Genomic DNA, 20,365 nt, shown 5'->3' with positions numbered 1-20,365 from the left:
GCAGCTTCGTGCGTGCCCTTGGAAAAGGGTGCATGGGGGGGCTTTTGGGGGACGCTGGCGCACGCGTGGGAAGCCTAGAACTTGCGCTTGTGTTAAATTTTGTTTCTTTCCTAAGCAGCCTTCTGTGTAAAAAAATCCATTTGGGAACGAGTCGTTCCCAAATGGATTTTTTTACACAGAAGGCTGCTTAGGAAAGAAACAAAATTTAACACAAGCGCAAGTTGCAACCGCCACCCCGAAGGGGCTCCTACCTTCGCCGCACGCTTTACTCTGGGACTGGAGGACCGCGCTGCCAAAGGCTCCGTCGGGGCTTCTTCGAGTCCTGCCTCGCGAGGGCCAGAGGGCCTGCCTTTTTCGTTGGTGAGGCAGGCAAGAGAGGGACGGTACTGCGCATGTGCGACGGCGGGCAAAACCAGGCCCCCTCATGGCCGGGCCCGGTACACCACTACCAGTAGTACCCCCCTATCGAAGGCCCTGGCTCTACTAAACACAGTGCACATCAAAACTATTTTTGTTTTTTAGGAGGTAAGGTAGATAAATTATAGTGAATAAAATACATATAACACATATCTAGAATAAAATATGTAGAATATGCAATTCTAATAAACAATACTATGATTACATTTGCAGTATGTTTTCTTTAAATTACCCAGGAATTGTTCAAAATAAAGAATATAAAATACTGTATAGTAAAGGATGTCATTTGAACTAATTTATTATTTATTTATTTTATTTTATTGGATTTGTATGCCGCCTCTCTCTGAGGACTCGGGGTGGCTCACAACATATATGTTTTAATGACATGTCAGTTCAGGAATTTTTATTTCCTGATAAATTAAATATTTTGAATATCATATATTTTACCACTGGTTTGAAATGGAAGTTATCTTCCTTAATTTATTTTTATTAATTTAGCTTATTTAGTTTTTAACTAATTAGATTTGTTTGTATGCATTGTTTTATATTGTATCTTGTGAGCCGCCCCGAATCTTTGGAGAAGGGCAGCATACAAATCTAATTAATGATGATGATGATGATGATGATGATGATGATGATAATAATAATAATAATAATAATAATAATAATAAACAACCAATTATCTCTCTCACAGAGGGAGGTTGGGTGGTGCTGGCTGGGTGGTGTACAATAAAATATTAAAAGCAGAAAAACAATGTATAAAATTTAAAAGAGGCAACGGATCCTAAAAATTAATTAACAAAAAGGGGAGGTGGGGTCTTTCAATGTGCTGGCCATCTTCCTATCCTCAGTGATAGGCTACCAAATTTTTTTACTACCACACTGTCGGCGTGGCTTATGCATTTTGTTTTAACATCTTTCAGTTGCAAATTGGGTGCTCTGGGGTGAAGCTCCATTTTCGTTACCCCACTGCATTCCCTCCCATCCGGGCAGTAGCCCACCCCTGATTATCTACTATATAAAGTGTATGTACACACACGCATGCACAGATCTTCTAAAATTATACACATTCAAACTCATTTACTATGATAGGAAAACATACCCAGAGCCCAGAAGGGAAAAAAAGAAAAAAAAAATATCAAAATTTTGCTACTAGTACTGTGTACCTGACCAAAATTTTGCTACCTGACCCATAGGAGCCCATCACTGCCTAACCTATCATAAATATAAAAGATTTATACAAGGAGAGTGAGTTTATTCAGGTATTAAATGTGATGTACACATGCACATACATAAAGCAGTTATTTTGCCAAATCAGACTAGTGATCAAATTGCATAGGCACCCTTCAGGTCTCAAAAGAATGGATATCATGCTGTGGATTCCCCAGAATACTAACCTACCCAGACTTCATTGATCAAGTAACCAAATAATAAATGGCATGGTTTCAAAAGACTTTGTGATTTTACAGCTTTATCTGAAAATTATGAGATAAAATTTAGCTGCTGTTGCAGTCAACGTATGAGAGCTCTACTATGAAATTTATTGTCATAGCAACAAGCTCTAGTCTAGTCTAGCCAAATCAAAGTACTACTATAATTATAAGCTGTTTAAAATTCTCACTGCCCAGGAAAAAAAATACTATTTTTCTTTATTATACTTTATGTTTTTTCAACTATGTCAATATGTCTGTATTAAACTATTGTTAAATGTCCAGCTGTTATTAAATTCCCTAAAGAGCTAAACAAGTGTTTTTGGTAGAACATAGCTGGTTGCTTTCATGGCTGAGAGTAGTTCTCTCTTCTTCTTTGAATTCTATTCTGCCTCTGACTATCTCCATCACGCAAATTAAACTCATACTCATTGTCTTCCTCCTTGCATTGTACTATCCAGTACCAACTAATCTCTGGCGATCTTGAATCACTCAGAAACTTTTTTTAAAAAAATAATCGTTATTAAATATTTACCTTAAAAAGGGGGAAAAAACAAAGGAATGTAATACGTAATATAGCAGTAATATAAATTATACAAAAACGGAAAGAAAAAGAAAAGAGGATGGAAGTGGGATAAATAAAGTAAGATTAGATAGGGAGGGGATTTAGAAAGAAGGAGGGAAAGAAAATATGTCATCTATATGGCTGACAATTCGATGCTGTATGACCTCTGGTTTTAGTTGTGTGTTAGGTGTGAATTGCCGCTCATTTTTATTTGTTTATTCTGATCTTGTTGGTTAAGTTAAGTATATATATATACTGTATGGTGCTTAAATAGTGTGCATATTTTGTCTATATAGTCGGTATTTTGGGTTTTGGTTTGTAGGATATGGTAATTGTCTTCATGTTATCTCAATCAATGTCTTTTATGAATTAGGCCGTGAGTTTATTTTTGTTTCGTATCATGTTGACAGTGAGTAAGGTTGTTCCTGAATTTTTCTTCTTTTTTGATAGTATTTAAGGGTTTTTTTGTGATAACCAATGGTACCATTTCTCCTAATCTCTGTCACTCAGAAACTTTAATTTATTTAGAAATTTCCTTGAGAAGAAAAAAGACCGTTAGAAACTGCATCCCATAAGTATGATGCAGGGGTGAAGATGCGTCCACCTGACAAAGATGGAAAATGGGGATTGGCTATTTCCCAAAGGGGGGCAAGTGGGATTTTTTTAATATGGGCAACTATCGCGCCGTTTTCTTCAGTCTTTGCTTTGTTTCTGATGTTTCAGTTCTGATTTGAGTAAAATTCACTTTTAAAGTTCAAAATGGACTCTGAGTTTTATTTTCCTTAAATTCTGATTGAAGCCAGCCTGACAGCCAGTGTTAAGTTCTGAAATGAAAACAGTTTTACTCCCAGTTGTTCCCTATCTACAAATTATCAGTTGTAATTAAACTATATGTCTGGGTCACCATGCAACAAGATGTAAGGCACTGTTGAACTTTTGAGGGGTTTTTGAAAAATATAATTTTATTAAGAATTTTAATTATAATAATAAAAACTAATATAAACTAAAGTTAGAGTATCCAAAAGGTACTTTTTTCAAGAGGCCACTTGATTTTCTGGTTTTTTTTTTAATTTGAAGATATTCCATTTCTTATCCAAGAACATTCTTCAGAGAAATTCTTCAGAGCTGAAGAAGCTACTTGGATGAGAAGCGAAAATAATCTTAAAAGAAAAAACAGAAAATACAGTTGCCTTTTGAAAAAAGCACCTTCGGGCCAACCATGACCTAGATGACTGACAATCTTCCTAGACATAAAGCAGTAGTGGGTTGCTACCGGTGCGGCAGGTGGAAGAACTGCTCATTCCGCTTTTAAATTGCCATTCAACATGCAACATGCAAAGGACTTGACAGGACCTTTCAAAGGTGAAGATGTCCTCATTCCTTGCATTCCTGAGTCCAACGGATAAGCCATTTCAGTTTAAGAGACTGCAATTCCCAATTCAATTGGCGTTTGCAATCACCATCAACAAAATTCAAGGCCGATCTTTAGAATTGTGCAGTTTAGATCTACACACAGATTACTTCTCATATGGATAATTATATGTTGCATGTTCTAGAGTTGACAAACCAGGCAAATCAAACTGAGCCACAGAACGCGTGACTGGGAACAGTTAGCATATAATATAGAAAGAGATGAAAAAATCTGATGAAATAAAGAAAAATGGAAGAAAATGATCTTCAAAATATTTTCTTATAGGAGCTACAATACCAATGATCTCTCGGTTTATTATTTGCTTTTCCTTTTTAACTTTTAAATTTTAGCCAGGTTTTTTTTGTATATCCAATACATCATTCTCTTAGCCTCTCATTTGTAGTTCTACATTCTGTACTTTATCTTGTCAGATAAAATTTGTTTCACATCTATCACTTCTTTATTGACATATTTCAGGCAGTCTATCCATAGACACAGACATAATTACTGACAGTGTTGATGGTATAGTTACTAGCTTCGGGTTCCATTTTTCAAAGATCTGTTTCAATATTCCTAAAATCATAAATGATTTGTTTAAATTCAATATGTCTTGATATTTCAAGATATCAAGCTTAGTAATTTTTTTCTATTTAAAATTCTTAATCACTCCATTCTCCGTTACTCATCTACTGTTCCAACCTGCAATTGCCAGTCTTTTTTCCACAAGACGTTTCGACAGGGAGTCTCTGCTCACAGTCACTCATGCCCTCATCACCTCGAGGCTTTATTATAGCAATGCACTCTTCATGGGGCTACCTTTCAAGAGTGTTTGAAGACTTCAGTTAGTCCAGAATGCAGTCACGCAAGCCATTATGGGTGTCCCTAAATACACCCATATCACTCCAACACTCCACGGGCTGCACTGACTACCAGTCAATCTCCAAGCACAATTCAAAGTTATTACCTATAAAGCCGTACACAGCTTAGGACCAGATTACTTACAGGACTGGCTTCTGTCTCCCACATCCCAGTGACCAATCAGATCCCACAGTCAGCTTCCTCCAGGTCCCATCAGCCAAACAATGCCGGGTGGCAGGACCACGGGGGAGGGCCGTCTTTGTGGTGGCTCGAGCACTCTGGAACCATCTTCCCTCAAACATTCATACCGCCCCCAAACTCCTGGTCTTCCAAAAGGCCCTAAAAACACAGCTTTACCGGCAGGCCTGGGTGGGTTTTTGAATACCAACATCCTGTTCCGTCCTGTTGATAAATGAGTGTGGATGAATGTTTTTATTGTGGGGTTTCTAACCTTGTATTCATTTTATTGCTGTTCACCACCCTGAGTCTGTGAGGAGAAGGGTGGCCTATAAATATGATAAAATAAGTAAATAAACAAACAAATAAATAAATATGTTTATAGTTAATTGCAAAATATTGTAGTAAAAGTCAATATTCCAAATTTATCTGGATCATATCTCTCCCTCTCCCTCCTTCCCTTCTTCCCCCTCTCTCTCCCTCCCTTCCTTCTGTCGCCCCTCTCTCTCTTCTGTGGGGTGTGTACAATTTAATTAACACAATAAAACATTAAAAGTGAATAATTTGAGATAAAAAATGTAAAAGCATATAAAGCATTATAATATTGCAAAAGGTAGAGAGATCCAAGAGAAGGAGACTAAGATTGTCAGTGCAGGTGAGGGGTGAGGATCTCATGAGTCCAACCAGTCCCATGGCTGTGTGGGCCCCTGAATCACTCATGCACGGGTACACAATCAGAGTTTGACCCTATTGCGGAAGAGAAGAAGATTGTGGATTTTCCTCATGTCCGGGGGCAAGATGTTCCACAAAGCAGAGGCAGTAGAGAAAAAGTCCTCTTCTTAGACCCTGCCAATTGGAATATTCTGATTGACAAGATCTGTAGCATGCCTGAACTCATGGGATGAGTGATGGATGAAAGCTAGTTCCTATGCCAAAAAGGGCTTTATAGGTCATGACTAACACCTTGAATCGGACAAGAAGCAAACTGATACCTAGTGCCATTCACAGAGCACCCTTCTTTGGGCACTCAGTATAGCTCACTTGGTGCACTATTTGAAGCTGCACAGATATACTACTCTATTTCAAGGGTAGTCTCATGCAGAGTATATTAATTCAATCAGGATATGACTAGGGTATGAGTGACCAAGTTGAGGGGCCCCCCTGTTCAGGAAGGAGCATAACTGGTGCATACAAATTGAAGTTGGGCATGTTTGTCTGTCTATAATCATCTAGCTAGCTAACTAGCTAGAAATATCAGCATATACAAGGCTGTTTAGAATATTCAAATGAGCCAAATTAAATCATACAAACCAGTTTGTAAATTAGCAAGATGGTTTGGGAGTTGTGTACATTTAGATAATATCAGATTAAATAAAATACATAATTGGTTGTCTTGATCTTAAATTTAGTAATGGTGGCATGTTTCCAAAATGATAAATATTGGATTGGCATCAGAGGCAATGTGTTTGGATAATCATGGAAAGTTCACAGACTTTGAAGGATCCATCAATTGAAACATCAACACTGACTCTTCTATAGGTCTGTTCTGATATAAGCTATAATCATTACCTATGTAGCAATGGCTTTACATGTAGTGTAGTGTATAAACTTAAATTGCCTATGGTTTAGATACAAAACTCTATAAAATTCCAATATTTTATTTAGCATCTTGCTTGATTTAAATGGCATTCTATTTTTTGTTGTTGCTATAATTCTGCAAACTCTGTGAGATGTGATTCAGAGGCATCAAGAATGAAAGAACATGAACAGCTTTTAAAAACACACTACATAGCCAGTTGAATTCTTGCCAAAGCCTGTTTACAATGGACAAATATAGCTTGATACAACTTTTCAGAAATGAAGTTTTCTAGCTACTTTATTAAATTTCCCCCTACTTGGTTCCCCACTTTTGCTATTTCTATTTTCACTTTCACAATGCCTATTCAGCTAGGCATTGAGGGTGAAGTAGGGTATTTACAGTACTGTATTTACCTTTTCACTATTGTAAAGAGAATTCAAGCTTAGTTGGACAACTAGCAGTAAGTTCGAAATTTCTGCCTTGCATCTGTGTCAGTTTCTACTTTGCAATAATGCAATTTTAATACTTTCTGTAGATGAAAGTCAAGCCTTGTATAAAATTTAACTAGAATAGACACAAACAACAGTAAGCCAATCACACACAGACAAAAATCAAACCTTGTATAAAATTTAACTAGAACAGACACAAATAACAGTAAACCAATCATACACCTTGCCTGATTTTCCCTTCTAATTTAAGGAGGAGAATCATCCTTTGTGAATTCTTATTGAGCCAGCAGTGTATCCATTTAACAGTCATGCCATCTAGCCTTCACCTAATAAATTATTCAGAACAATTAAACAACAGGGTTGGCATAGTGGTTAGAGTGCAGCACTGTAGTGCTTGGAGTGCAGCGCTGCAGGCTACTTCAGCTAACTGCTAGCTGTAGTTCAGCAGTTCAAATATCACCACTGGTTCAAGGCTGACTCAGCCTTCCATCCTTCCGAGGTGGGTAAAATGAGGACCCAGATTGTTGGGGTCAATATGCTGATTCTGTAAACTGCTTAGAGAAGGCTGTCAAAGCACTATGAAGTCTAAATGTTATTGCTATTCTCAAAGGAGATACATAAAGATTTGGGCAGACCTCAATTTGTTCAGATGCAGTTCATTTGATCCCAGAAATTTTAAACTCATTCCAAGTAAATGAGTGTTCTGATTATATTTCTATTCTATTCCATTCAAATTTTAATCCAGCGGTTTCATCCCATTCTGATGCATATTTTTTCTCTTACTGGAGAAAACTAAGGCAAAATGAAAGTTGAGTCTTTCTTTTTTGTTGTTGTTGTTATCTTTTAAAACTGCCAAGTTTGAAGACCTCTGTTCTATACAAATGAAATATATGTGTCCCAGGACAAAATTGCAGGGTCCAATATGGGTAAGTCAGGGGGACCAAAGGTTTTCTCTTCTGAGCTTTCAGACTCGTGCTAAACCTCTGGTCCTGATGACCGACCCAGAGAGGATCCTATTTACTTCTGAGTCTGCGGAGAGGGGTGGCATACAAATCTAATAAATGAACCAGAGCATGATCTGACCATGGCAAAAGGATGATGGAAACTTCTTCCATTTCTATCAAAAATTGCTTTGAAAAATTGCTTTGGATCTGGTTGCCATAACTGAGACATGGTTTAGGGATTCTAATGAATGGGAAATATCCATACCAGGATATACACTGTATAGGAAGGATAGAATGGAGAGAAGGGGAGGTGGAGTAGCCATTTATGTTAAAGAAAGTCTAAAAACAATACTAATTCAAAATACATGTAAAGATCTGGAGACCCTCTGGATTTGCATGCAAAATAAAGACGGTTCTGTCATTAGAATTGGGGTGATCTATAGGCCTCCAGGGCAATCTGAGGAACATGACAACAAGATGGTGGATGAGATTACCCTAATGGCAGTAAAGGGAGATATTGTGGTTATGGGTGATTTCAACATGCCTGATGTTGACTGGAATATCCCCAGTGCCCTTACATGCAAAAGTAAGAATATAGTAGAGGCCTTTACAGGAGCAGCTATGGCACAGCTAGTTAAGACACCAACTAGAGGGGAGAATATTCTAGATTTAGTTTTTACCAATGGGAATCGGGTTTCAGAGGTCAAGGTGGGAGAAAATTTAGGTTGCAGTGACCATCTATGTTTGTGGTTTGATGTAAAAACTGATGGTGAGCAATCCTATACTGCAACCAAAGTATTGGATTTCAGAAAAACAAATTTTAATGCAATGGGGGAATATTTAAATAATGAATTAAAGGGGAGGGATAAAATGGCAGGAGCAAGCACCCAGTGGACTGTATTAAAAAAGGCCATCTTAAAAGCCACAAGACTTTATGTAAAGCAAGTAACTAAAGGTAAAAGGAAGAAGAAACCGCTATGGTTTAGCAATGATGTAAGGGCTATAATCAATGAAAAAAAGGCTGCCTATAGGAGGTATAAAGAGTCTGGAAGTATAGCTGATAGAGAGGTGTATAAAATGAGACAGAAGGAGGCGAAACAGATAATATATGCTGCTAAAGCCTCAAAAGAGGAAGAAATAGCAAAATCTGTAAAGAAGGGGGATAAAACCTTCTTCAGATATATTAGTGATAGGAAGAAGAAAAACTGCAGCATCACAAAGCTTAGTACCGGGAATAATACATACATTGATGGGAATAAGGAGATCGCTGACCATTTCAATAGCTACTTCTGTTCAGTTTTCTCAAAAGACACCTTACAAAATAATAATAATACTATAGAGGGATATAGCATTGCTTCCAGCTGTACGGATTCAGCTCCAGTGATCTTAGAAGCCGATGTCTTAGAAGAACTTGAAAGATTAAAGATAAATAAGGCAATGGGTCCAGATGGCATCCACCCCAGAGTTCTTAAAGAACTCAGATCTATCATTGCTACCCCCCTGACTGATTTGTTTAACAAATCACTGTTAACAGGAGATGTTCCTGAGGATTGGAGAATGGCCAGTGTTGTGCCTATCCACAAGAAGGGCAGTAGAGAAGAAGCTGGTAACTACAGGCCAGTTAGCTTGACATCAGTTGTAGTTAAAATGATGGAGACTCTACTCAAAAAGAGGATAAATCAGCATCTAAAAAACAATAACTTATTGGACCCAAATCAGCATGGCTTTACTGAAGGCAAATCGTGTCAGACTAATCTCATTGAGTTCTTTGACTATGTCACAAAGGTGTTGGATCAAGGTGGTGCCGTGGATATTGCCTATCTGGACTTCAGCAAAGCCTTTGATACGGTTCCACATAAAGAGCTGATAGATAAATTAGTGAAGATTGGACTTAATCCCTGGATAGTTCAGTGGATTTCAAGCTGGCTGAAGCATAGACATCAGAGAGTTATTGTTAATGGCGAGTATTCTGAGCAGAGTCAGGTTACAAGCGGTGTGCCACAAGGGTCTGTTCTGGGTCCTATTCTTTTTAATATGTTTGTGAGTGACATAGGGGAAGGTTTGGTAGGGAAGGTTTGCCTATTTGCCGATGACTCTAAAGTGTGCAATAGGGTTGATATTCCTGGAGGGGTCTGTAATATGGTAAATGATTTAGCGTTACTAGATAAATGGTCAAAGCAATGGAAACTGCAGTTTAATGTTTCCAAATGTAAAATAATGCACTTGGGGAAAAGGAATCCTAAATCTGAGTATTGCATTGGCAGTTCTGTGTTAGCAAAAACTTCAGAAGAGAAGGATTTAGGGTTAGTGATTTCTGACAGTCTCAAAATGGGTGAACAGTGTGGTCGGGCGGTAGGAAAGGCAAGTAGGATGCTTGGCTGCATAGCTAGGGGTATAACAAGCAGGAAGAGGGAGATTGTGATCCCCTTATATAGAGCGCTGGTGAGACCACATTTGGAGTACTGTGTTCAGTTCTGGAGACCTCACCTACAAAAAGATATTGACAAAATTGAACGGGTCCAAAGACGGGCTACAAGAATGGTGGAAGGTCTTAAGTATAAAACGTATCAGGAAAGACTGAATGAACTCAATCTGTATAGTCTGGAAGACAGAAGGAAAAGGGGGGACATGATCGAAACATTTAAATATGTTAAAGGGTTAAATAGGGTTCAGGAGGGAAGTGTTTTTAGCAGGAAAGTGAACACAAGAACAAGGGGACACAATCTGAAGATAGTTGGGGGAAAGATCAAAGGCAACATGAGAAAATATTATTTTACTGAAAGAGTAGTAGATCCTTGGAACAAACTTCCAACAGACGTGGTTGGGAAATCCACAGTAACTGAATTTAAACATGCCTGGGATAAACATATATCCATCCTAAGATAAAATACAGGAAATAGTAAAAGGGCAGACTAGATGGACCAAGGGGTCTTTTTCTGCCGTCAGTCTTCTATGTTTCTAAACAAAAATTATGAACACCAAAATGTGTTGAAGCCAAGATGACCTGACACAAGCCAGTAGTTATTATGGAAATCATGAACTTAACTTTTATGATACAAGTCTTAGAGGCTGTCAGATTGAAGTGACTCAGCATACATAGTGTTCCACTACTAATTCCAACATATACAGCAGAAACGGAACCTACTGGACAAGTTATTCAATAAGTTATTCCTCAATTTCTTCAATTACAGACACCACCATTTCTCTTCATGGAATAATTTAATACCTGAAACATTTACTTTTGAAATAGTCAATAGCAGATACAATCTGGAGTAAAAACAAATTCAATGATGAAACCTTAACAGTCCTGACTTTAAGCATATTTTTTGTCAGTTCTGCACTACTGAAAAATAATTGGATATATTCTTAACTTTAATATCGGGTGGCAGCATTAGAAAGGTTGAGAACCACTGCTCTAAAGGCTGTGTTAGATACTCAAAGTCAGGTAGAGCGAGTGATTAAAGGGTGATAAAAGTTGTTTTTAGAGCACTGCAATTGAGAAGTTCAACTCTTTATGTATACTGAAACTTTACATCAAAAAATATTTTACATCAAACATGTTGACTTGTTGAGTCTAACATGAGAGTATTGTGCCCAATTTCAAAGCTGCAATTTTTAAAAAAAATTGTTGCTGTTATTCTTGTGGAATCAAAACATACATCCAAGCATCAATAATCAGAACTACATCCCATATATATCCAACAGAATTAATTTGTACCTACAATTCTACCAAGATAGTATGCATGTTGCAACAAAACTCCCTCAGAATGATTTACAACTTACCTTCGAAATGTTACTTGATCGACTTGTTGAGCGCCCTGGAGATTTTTCATTCTGTTTTTTTTAAAAAAATAAGATTTGTTTAGTTTGGGCTATAAAAAAAACTTGCAAGTATTACTATTTCTTCATTTCTCCATTGTGAAGTTTATATAATAGATTGTTGACTGGTATTCAAAGACATACTTTCAGGATGCTGAAGAACCCACTCTTGAACTCTTTTAACCTTTATAATAAACCTTTATAATACATTATAAACTAATTTTTGAAAGTCTCTGAAGTAAAGAAGTGGCATCTCATAGTATGGAGAGCTACTGCCCAAATAAAAGGTCCCTTTGTTCAATGAAATTATTTATGCATTTCTTTGGATACTTGTCAATATTTAACAGACTTAACAATTGAGGTAAATGATAAAAAGGGAACATAAATGGGTAAAAAAATACCCAAACTAGAAATAAAGAACATGTAGCTTTTACAAGGGGGGTATCAAAGAAGAGAAAGCATATTCAGGCAAAATTGCATACAGATGTCACAGTTGAAGAAGGATTACTTTAATCATTCATGGACTCATTCCAAATTAAGCCTTTTACACGGAACACATTTAGGAGGAAATATTGCATTAATATTCATAAAAATGATTTCTTAAATCTATGTCAAGACTCCCCCAAACCATAGTCCAAGATAAGGTAAAAACTAATTTTCTCTATGTCTGAGTTCTAGGTTTCGATGTTTTGTGTTCTGTTAAACTGAAAAGAAAGTCTTTTTGGCACAAACTTTGTGTGTGAAAGATGTAATTTGGCCTGGTTTACTGTAATTAAAGCTAGTTACAAAAGTTATCCCTTATTTTCATCGCAATTATATAAAACAACTGTAGGATTACATTGAACCAGGAAGAAATAAAATCATAGGTGCCTTATGAATAGAAGTTATCTCACATCATAAACTTGATACTATTTATAATAAATATTGTGTACCTGAGTGCAGTGAAGGGCTACCAAAATTTTTACTACCACACTGTGGGCGTGGCTTATGCAGGACATCCTGCATTTTCTTTCAACATCTTTCAGTGCAAATTGGGTGCTCTGGGATGGAGCTCCATTTTTGCTTCCCCACTGCATCCCTCCCCTCCGTCCGTGCAGTAGTCCACCCCTGTCTGAGTATCAATAAAGATGAAATTAATCAAAGCCTAGATTACTATAACCCAGAGGTGGGCTACTGCCCAGATGGGGGGGACGCAGTGGAGTAGCGAAAATGGAAAATTTTTGCTACCCCACTGCGTTCCCCCCTGTCCGGGCAGTAGCCCACCTCTGTATATAGGCAACAATAAATGCCTTCAACTGTTGCATATTAGAAAGATAACAGAAAAAGTAAACTTTTTCTCATTGAGAAAGAAAGCCACTTAAGTTACTCAGCAGGATGGTATATCCTCAAGGTTGGAGAGAACAAATATATATCTAGTAAATTATTCCAAGTTTATCTTGACATCAGCTTTAGAAAGTCAAGGAGTAGAGACTGGATAAATGTGTTTGTCTCTACGTCCATCCCAAAGCCCCAAGAGCTGGAGCAACCAGTGTTTTTTTCCTAGAACTATAATAATATCTGACTTTTAGTCAATGGAAATTTATCTTCTTTATGTAATTCCATGAAATGCTTCTTGAAAATAAAGTCGTCTTTTAATTTTTTTGCTATTTCAAATAGAGATTTCTACTTATAATTTATAAAACAGATATTTCTACTTATTATCTATAAAGCACAGAAGACACTGAGAAACATCAAAGTGACCGGAGTAACGACAGGTGAGAGCTGCCATTACCTGGGGGCGGTGCCTGAGAGGCTTCCGTGTGTGCTGGAGGGGGTCTGCTGCCGTCCTCTATAAAGTGCTGAAGACGCCGAGAAACATCGAGGCATCCGGATTAACAAGACCATAACCCCGAGACACTAATTATCACAAACTATCATTAATGAATGCCATTAGATAGAGGTCGCTGCACTTAAGTCAATATGCTATTGACCTCCTCCAAAATTCTTTCGACTTTTGCTATTCTAATGAATTTTGGGGTGGGTTATTGTAATAATAATTTATAATGAGCATAGAAAGAAGCCACCTAAATTGAGAAGACTTTTTATGAACATTCCTTCCCCCTCCTATGGGAAGGGAGAGGTTTTTGTATATATCTTGGACTTTATACTTTTAATGGATGTTTTTATAATCTTTTAAAATTATTTTTAATTAACTTTTAATTATTTTTTAAATTAATCTTAACTAATTTTTTAAATTAATCTTAACTAATTTGGGGAGTTTCTAAAGGGGATTGGTTGGAATGGATTGGATGAGAGGTAGAAATGGGATGAATGATTGGATGAGTGGGGTCAGCTTACCTGATGGCCTGAAGGCAGGAGGAGTGGGGGGGGGTATCTCTGGGATGGTGGAGGGCCAGAATACTCCGGTCTTGCTGGGGAGAGGCAGATATGGTGGGAGACATGGGGTAGGCAGCTCTCGGGGAAAAAGGGACCGCTGCTTGAAAGCGATCCCTTGTTCCGGCCCCATGGACTCAACTCGGAGCACTGGTGACAAGCGAAATCCAGCCATAGGCTCTGGCTGTTGCTGCTTATTGCCAGGTCTGCTATAAATAAAGCTCCCCTCATCCAGAATTTACTGATTGACTGAGACCTGGCTCAGATCCGGACTGGTCTTTACTTCAATTGGAATGTATAGTCGGCTGACAACGAGTCAGTTGAGGTGACAGGGGCCCATCTTAGTTCATCTGTTTGGAGTGAGTTTGACCTGGTGACACCTGATGAAGTGGACAAGGCCATTGGAGCAGTGAGTTCTGCCACCTGCTTTTTGGACCCATGTCCCTCCTGGCTGGTCTCGGCCAGCAGGGAGGTGACACGAAGCTGGGTCCAGGAGATTACCAATGCTTCTCTGAGGGAGGGGTCCTTCCGGGCTCCCTAAAAGGATGCACTTGTGCACCCCATCCTCAAGAAATCTTCCCTGAACCCAGACATATTTAACAACTATCGTCCTGTCTCCAACTTTCCCTTTATGGGGAAGGTTGTTGAGAAGGTGGTGTCGCTCCAGCTCTAGTAGTCCTTGGAAGAAGCCAATTATCTAGGCCCTTGGCAGTCAGGATTCAGGATTCAACTGCTTTGGTCGCTCATGCTACTTGACCTCTCAGCAGCTTTCGATACCATCGATCATGGTATCCTTCTGCGCCAACAGGAGGGGCTGGGAGTGGGAGGCACCGTTCTATGGTGGTTCTCCTCCTACCTTTCTGGTTGGTCACAGTCGGTGTTAGCAGGGGGTCAGAGGTCGACTCCTACGTCCCTACCTTGTGGGGTTCCTCAGGGGTTGGTCCTCTCTCCCCGGCTGTTTAATATCTACATGAAACCGCTGGGCGAGATCATCCAAGGGCACAGGATGAGTTATCACCAGCATGCTTATGATACTCAGCTGTACATCTCCACCCCATGTCCACTCAGTGAAGCAGTGGAAGTGATGTGCCAGTGTCTGGAGGCTGTCAGGGTCTGGATGGGGGCCAACAGGTTCAAGCTCAATCCAGACAAGACAGAGTGGCTGTGGGTACTGCCTCCCAAGGACACGTCCTTCTGTCTGTCCATTACCCTGGGGGGGGGGAGAGAATTATTGACCCTCTCAGTGAGGGTCTGCAACTTCAGCAGCCTCCTTGATCCACAGCTGACTTTAGAACACCATATTTTGGCTGTGGCAGGGGGGGGCGTTTGCCCAGGTTCGCCTGGTGCATCAGTTGCAGTCCTATTTGGACAGGGAGTGTTTGCTCACAGTCACTCATGTCCTTATCACCTCAATGTTTGACTACTGCAATGCTCTCTACATGGGGCTACCTTTGAAGAGTGTTCGGAAATTTCAAATCGTCCAAAATGCAGCCGCGCGAGTGGTTATGGGCCTTGAAAGGCATGCCCATATTCCGTCATCACTCTGTGGACTGCATTGGCTGCTGATTGGTTTCCAGACTCAATTCAAAGTGTTGGTTATGACATTTAAAGCCCTACATGGCATAGGACCAGATTATCTCCAAGACCACCTTCTGTCACACGAATCCCAGCGTCTGGTGAGGTCCCACAGAGTTGGTCTCCTTAGGGTCCCGTCGACCAATGTTGGCTGGCGGGGCCTAGGGAAAGAGCCTTCTCTGTGGGGGTCCTGGCCCTCTGGAATCAGCTCCCCCCAGAGATTCGCACTGCCCCCACCCTCTTTGCCTTCCGAAAAAGTTTAAAAACACATCTTTGCCACCAGACCTGGGGACATTAGACCTTCCCCCTTGACTAACGAATGTTGTTAGTGTGAGTATTGAATGAATGCAAATGACTGTTTAAAAGTTAGCATTTTTAAGAATCTTTTTAGTATATTAATTGGATAAACTGTATTGCTATGTTTTTGATATATGCTGAGCTGCCCCGACTCCGCGGAGGGGATGGCATACAAGTATTATTAGTATTATTATTAGTATTATTATTATCATTAGTAGTAATAATAATAATAATAATTAATACATACATACATACATACATACATACATACATACATTGCATGTAATTCTCTCAAGTATATTTATACTTTAAATTTTTCATTTCCAAAATGATCTTTCCAAAAACCTAGGGCTTAATTAGTTTCCTGAACATCAAAAGTGAGATTAGGGAATGGTCAAATGTATTGATTGCTTTCTTAGACATAGAAGATAGAAAACAGTAGAGCTGGATATAATCTGTATACTGATAGATTTCTATTCCAAAGTACTTAATGACCTTCTCCAGTAATTTCACATCAGTGTTAAACTACATAGGTGATAAAACAGAACTCTGTGGAACATTAAGTCAGTCTAGTGGTTTCCTAGCACCACCTGAAAGAAAACAGGATATTATTTCCAAAACAATGTTTCTGATACTCTGTAAGAAAACAGAGAAGTCTATAGTTGTTTAATAGTAGAACAAGGCACTACACTGCATAGCACAATATTCTGTATATGCTTATTAAAGCAAATATACTGCTCAAAAAATAAAGAGAACACTCAAATAACACGTCCTAGATCTGAATGAATGAAATATTCTCATTGAATACTTTGTTCTGTACAAAGTTGAATGTGCACAACAGCACGTGAAATTGATTGCCAATCAGTGTTGCTTCCTAAATGGACAGTTTGATTTCACGGAAGTTTGATTTACATGAAATTATATTGTGTTGTTTATGTGTTCCCCCTTTTTTTTGAGCAGTGTATATCAGAAATGAACAGTGCTCATATAAAAAAAGGATGTGATAGCTATTTATGTCTTGAACTTAGTTTGTAAGTATGTGTGTTTCAGTAGTTAGTAGTTAGAACAAATGAAAGATTATAATTCAACAAAAATATGAATACTACTACCAGAACTATATAAGCTTGTCAAATATAGTAAATATGATAAATATTATTTTATTTGTACTAAAACATGAATAGAAAGGGAATATTTTTAAATATAATAGTGGCATAATTAAAAGTTAGAATAGGAATGGAAACTAGAGAGAGTAGGATTAATGGAATACACATTTTAATATGATAAGGTGAAGTAATAACAAGAGGAGAAATCAGAATATAAACACCAATTTAAACGATGGTAGTATTAAGCATGTTTGAATAATATGGTTACTGGCATAAAAATAATATACTGGAATATTGAATAATTAAATAACAGGAGATTAAAACTTAACAAATATGTGTTGTATTATTATTATTATTATTATTATTATTATTATTATTATTATTAGAAACATATAAAACTGTTATATGTAACAAATATAATTACTAATATTTGTAGTAAAAGGAATGACAGAATATGGTGACTTGCATAAAAATAACATATTGAAATACTGAATAACTAAATAATGAAAGATTATAACTCAACAAAAATATGTGTACTATTACCAGAACTATATAAGTTTGTAAACTGTACTAAATATGATGAATATTATTTTATTTGTACTAAAATGTACAACACATCACGCCGTTCATGCACTGATTGATATGTTTGTAAAAAATAAAAAATAAAGAAATTTTAAAAAAACATTTTGAAAAAAAAATGCTCAACTTCCCTCTTTTCAATTTTGATTCAGTTCCACTTATATTGCAGAATAAAAACAAAATGTTTCTTCCTCATGTATTTTATCCCTTATTGACTGCTTTACCCAGCATCGCACTTAGACTTATATATCATTTCATAGTGCATTATAGCACTCTCTGGATTGTTTTCAATGACAGCATATTGGCTCTAACAATCTGGGTCTTCATTTTATTGACTTCAGAGAGATGGAAACCTTGAGCTCATTAAGTTTTAACTCCAGGTTGTGGGCAGAGATAGCTGAATTCAATACTGAATTCTAACCATTGAGCCACCAGGACTCCTATTGGTGTTTATATTCTCTAACTGAAAAAGAAATTAGAATAATTTAAACTGAAACCAACCAGATCATATTTATTAATGAATAATATTCAATCAACACTGTAGAAAAACTAGCCAAGTACTAGTCTTGACCAAGTAATGGCCAAAAGCCTTTCAAAAAGTAAATATGATTAATTAAATATGTAGATTTAAACTGACCCCACATGATTAGCATTAAGGAAACCTTGTGTTGCTAGATTCTTCTGAATACATACATTTTGGATCTTTTCATTCATACATAATTGGAGAAGTACAATCTTAAACTCCACTTGGTTGAATGACATCATTCAGAAAAGCAAAATGAGAAAAAAGAATCTACAAATGAGTTCTGTTCTGTTTAAGCTGAAAAGAACTTTTTGAAACTTCTTTATCCAAATAAAGAGTAAAGTTTAAGATTTCTATGTAACATTCTTCATTAAATAGGTTCTGCCTCTTACCAGAAGCTTTAAAAAAAACTAAAATAATATGACTTCCAAAACTTGGCAAACTACAAGATAGAATTGAAAGCTAGCGCCCAATCGCCCTTTTGAGTCTCTTCTACAAATTCCTGGAAAATTTAATCATAAACAGGATGTTTATCTATGTTCGTAGATGTAACTACAGCATGCCACACAACTAAAACTGTTTGTTGCGTAAACTATGCCATAATAACCCCTGAAAAAAATATTTCTCTACTAATTAATAACATGCTGAGTCATACATCCTTCCAGTTAATAATAGGGGAAACATTAGGTAAGAGAAACAATAGGTAAGAAGATTAAACAATGGCCCCTCACACTGTAAAGACCCCTACACTATTCAGCTTACTGTATATATCAGATACACTGGCAACAAGGACACACAAATTTGGACTTTCATTCATTCATTTATTTGATTTATATGAGGACTCCGAGGATTCTCCGAGGACTCAGGGTAGCTCACAACATATCAGAAACAATATAACAAATACATATCTAAAAATCCAATTAATATGCCTAAAAAGACTTTAAAAAGCTCTAATATGATTTAAAAACATTAATCACCATTCAAAACATACTAATACACTCATTGGTTAGGGACTAGGATCTAATGGCCCCAAGCCTGGCAGCATAAATAGGTCTTTAAGCTTTTACGGAAGGTGAGGAGGGTGGAGGCAGTGCAAATCTCCAGGGGGGGAGCTGATTTCACAGGGCCGGGGGGACCCCAGAGAAGGCTTTTCCTCTAGGCCCCGCCAAAGGACATTGTCTGGTTGATGGGACCTGGAGAAGGCCGACTCCATGGGACCTGACCGGACGCTAGGATTCATGCAGCAGAAGGCAGTCTCGGAGGTAATCTGGCCTGATGCCATGTAGGGTTGTAGACATGTAGACATGTTGATCATTTGGCCATAGCAGTGCAAGAAAAACATATAGAGGTGGCAGATAGCTTCCTGTTGAAAGTTCTTAAGATCTTGGGGAAATTCTTCACTGACTGGAGGCTTACTCTTAGCACCAGCAAAACAGTAACTATGTGTTTTCACCTTAACAAGAAACTAGCATTTTAAGTCCTGAAGACCTACTTAAACAAAAAATTACTCGTCCATAACCCCCATCCAAAGTACCAGGGAGTACCTTTGCACCAGAGTCTCTCCTATAAGATAAATCTAGATAATAAAGCAGTATTCAAAACTAGAAAAAAATTCTTCAACATACTCCAGAAATTAAACGGGAAGCTTCAGCTGCTACCCTGAGGTCACCAGCACTACTTCACAGCAGAGGAACAGTTTTCTGCTGTGTAGTAGTGCTGATGACCTCAGGGTAGCAACTGAAGCTTCCCATTTAATTTCTGGAGTATGTTAAAATATATCAGACTAGAAACTAGACTCAACAAAACTCCGACTTGGTTTCCTGTCCTGGGCCATATAGCTCTGCCAGATTTATGAAGGCAAGATGCACCATTGAGAGAATACAGAAAAAAATATAAACAGTTTACTCCTACTGGTGCATGCTGATCTTCCTCATTTATCAGCTGGAAGGCTCAAATACAGGAAACCCCCACCAAAACTTGCACAACATCTGCTCAACAACTTTATCAATGATTCCCAAATGAGTCACTGTATAGTCAGACATAGAATGACCCCACAAAAATAGTGTCAGGCTTTGAACTATCACATCACCAATGGACAATCCTGAATAAAATTTTCAACTCACGAGGCATCTGCCAGGACTCCATATATAAATGGGATATAGTATCCACCCACCCCTTAGGGTCACTGCAGGGGTCCCATGTCAAATTGTAGATCACATTGTGACCTACAAGCTGATGGTATATACTAGTCCAGTATATGATTTTT

General features: G+C 37.9%; 1 protein-coding gene across 9 annotated transcripts in view; it reads right to left on the bottom strand.

Annotated features, from left to right (window-relative positions):
* The window catches only part of MARCHF1 (membrane associated ring-CH-type finger 1), a 178,925-nt gene that overhangs the window by 72,036 nt on the left and 86,524 nt on the right, over window positions 1-20,365 (bottom strand). For all 9 annotated transcript variants that reach the window (XM_070757271.1, XM_070757273.1, XM_070757279.1 and 6 more), the window contains one exon: window positions 11,614-11,664. In XM_070757271.1, the coding sequence (XP_070613372.1) occupies window positions 11,614-11,664 (51 nt within the window). The remainder of the gene's footprint in view (window positions 1-11,613; window positions 11,665-20,365) is intronic.

Source organism: Erythrolamprus reginae, chromosome 7 (genome assembly GCF_031021105.1).
Source record: "Erythrolamprus reginae isolate rEryReg1 chromosome 7, rEryReg1.hap1, whole genome shotgun sequence".
Classification (NCBI taxonomy): Eukaryota; Metazoa; Chordata; class Lepidosauria; order Squamata; family Dipsadidae; genus Erythrolamprus; species Erythrolamprus reginae.
Note: the sequence above shows the minus strand (reverse complement) of the source record. Positions and strands in the feature narration are given on the sequence as shown.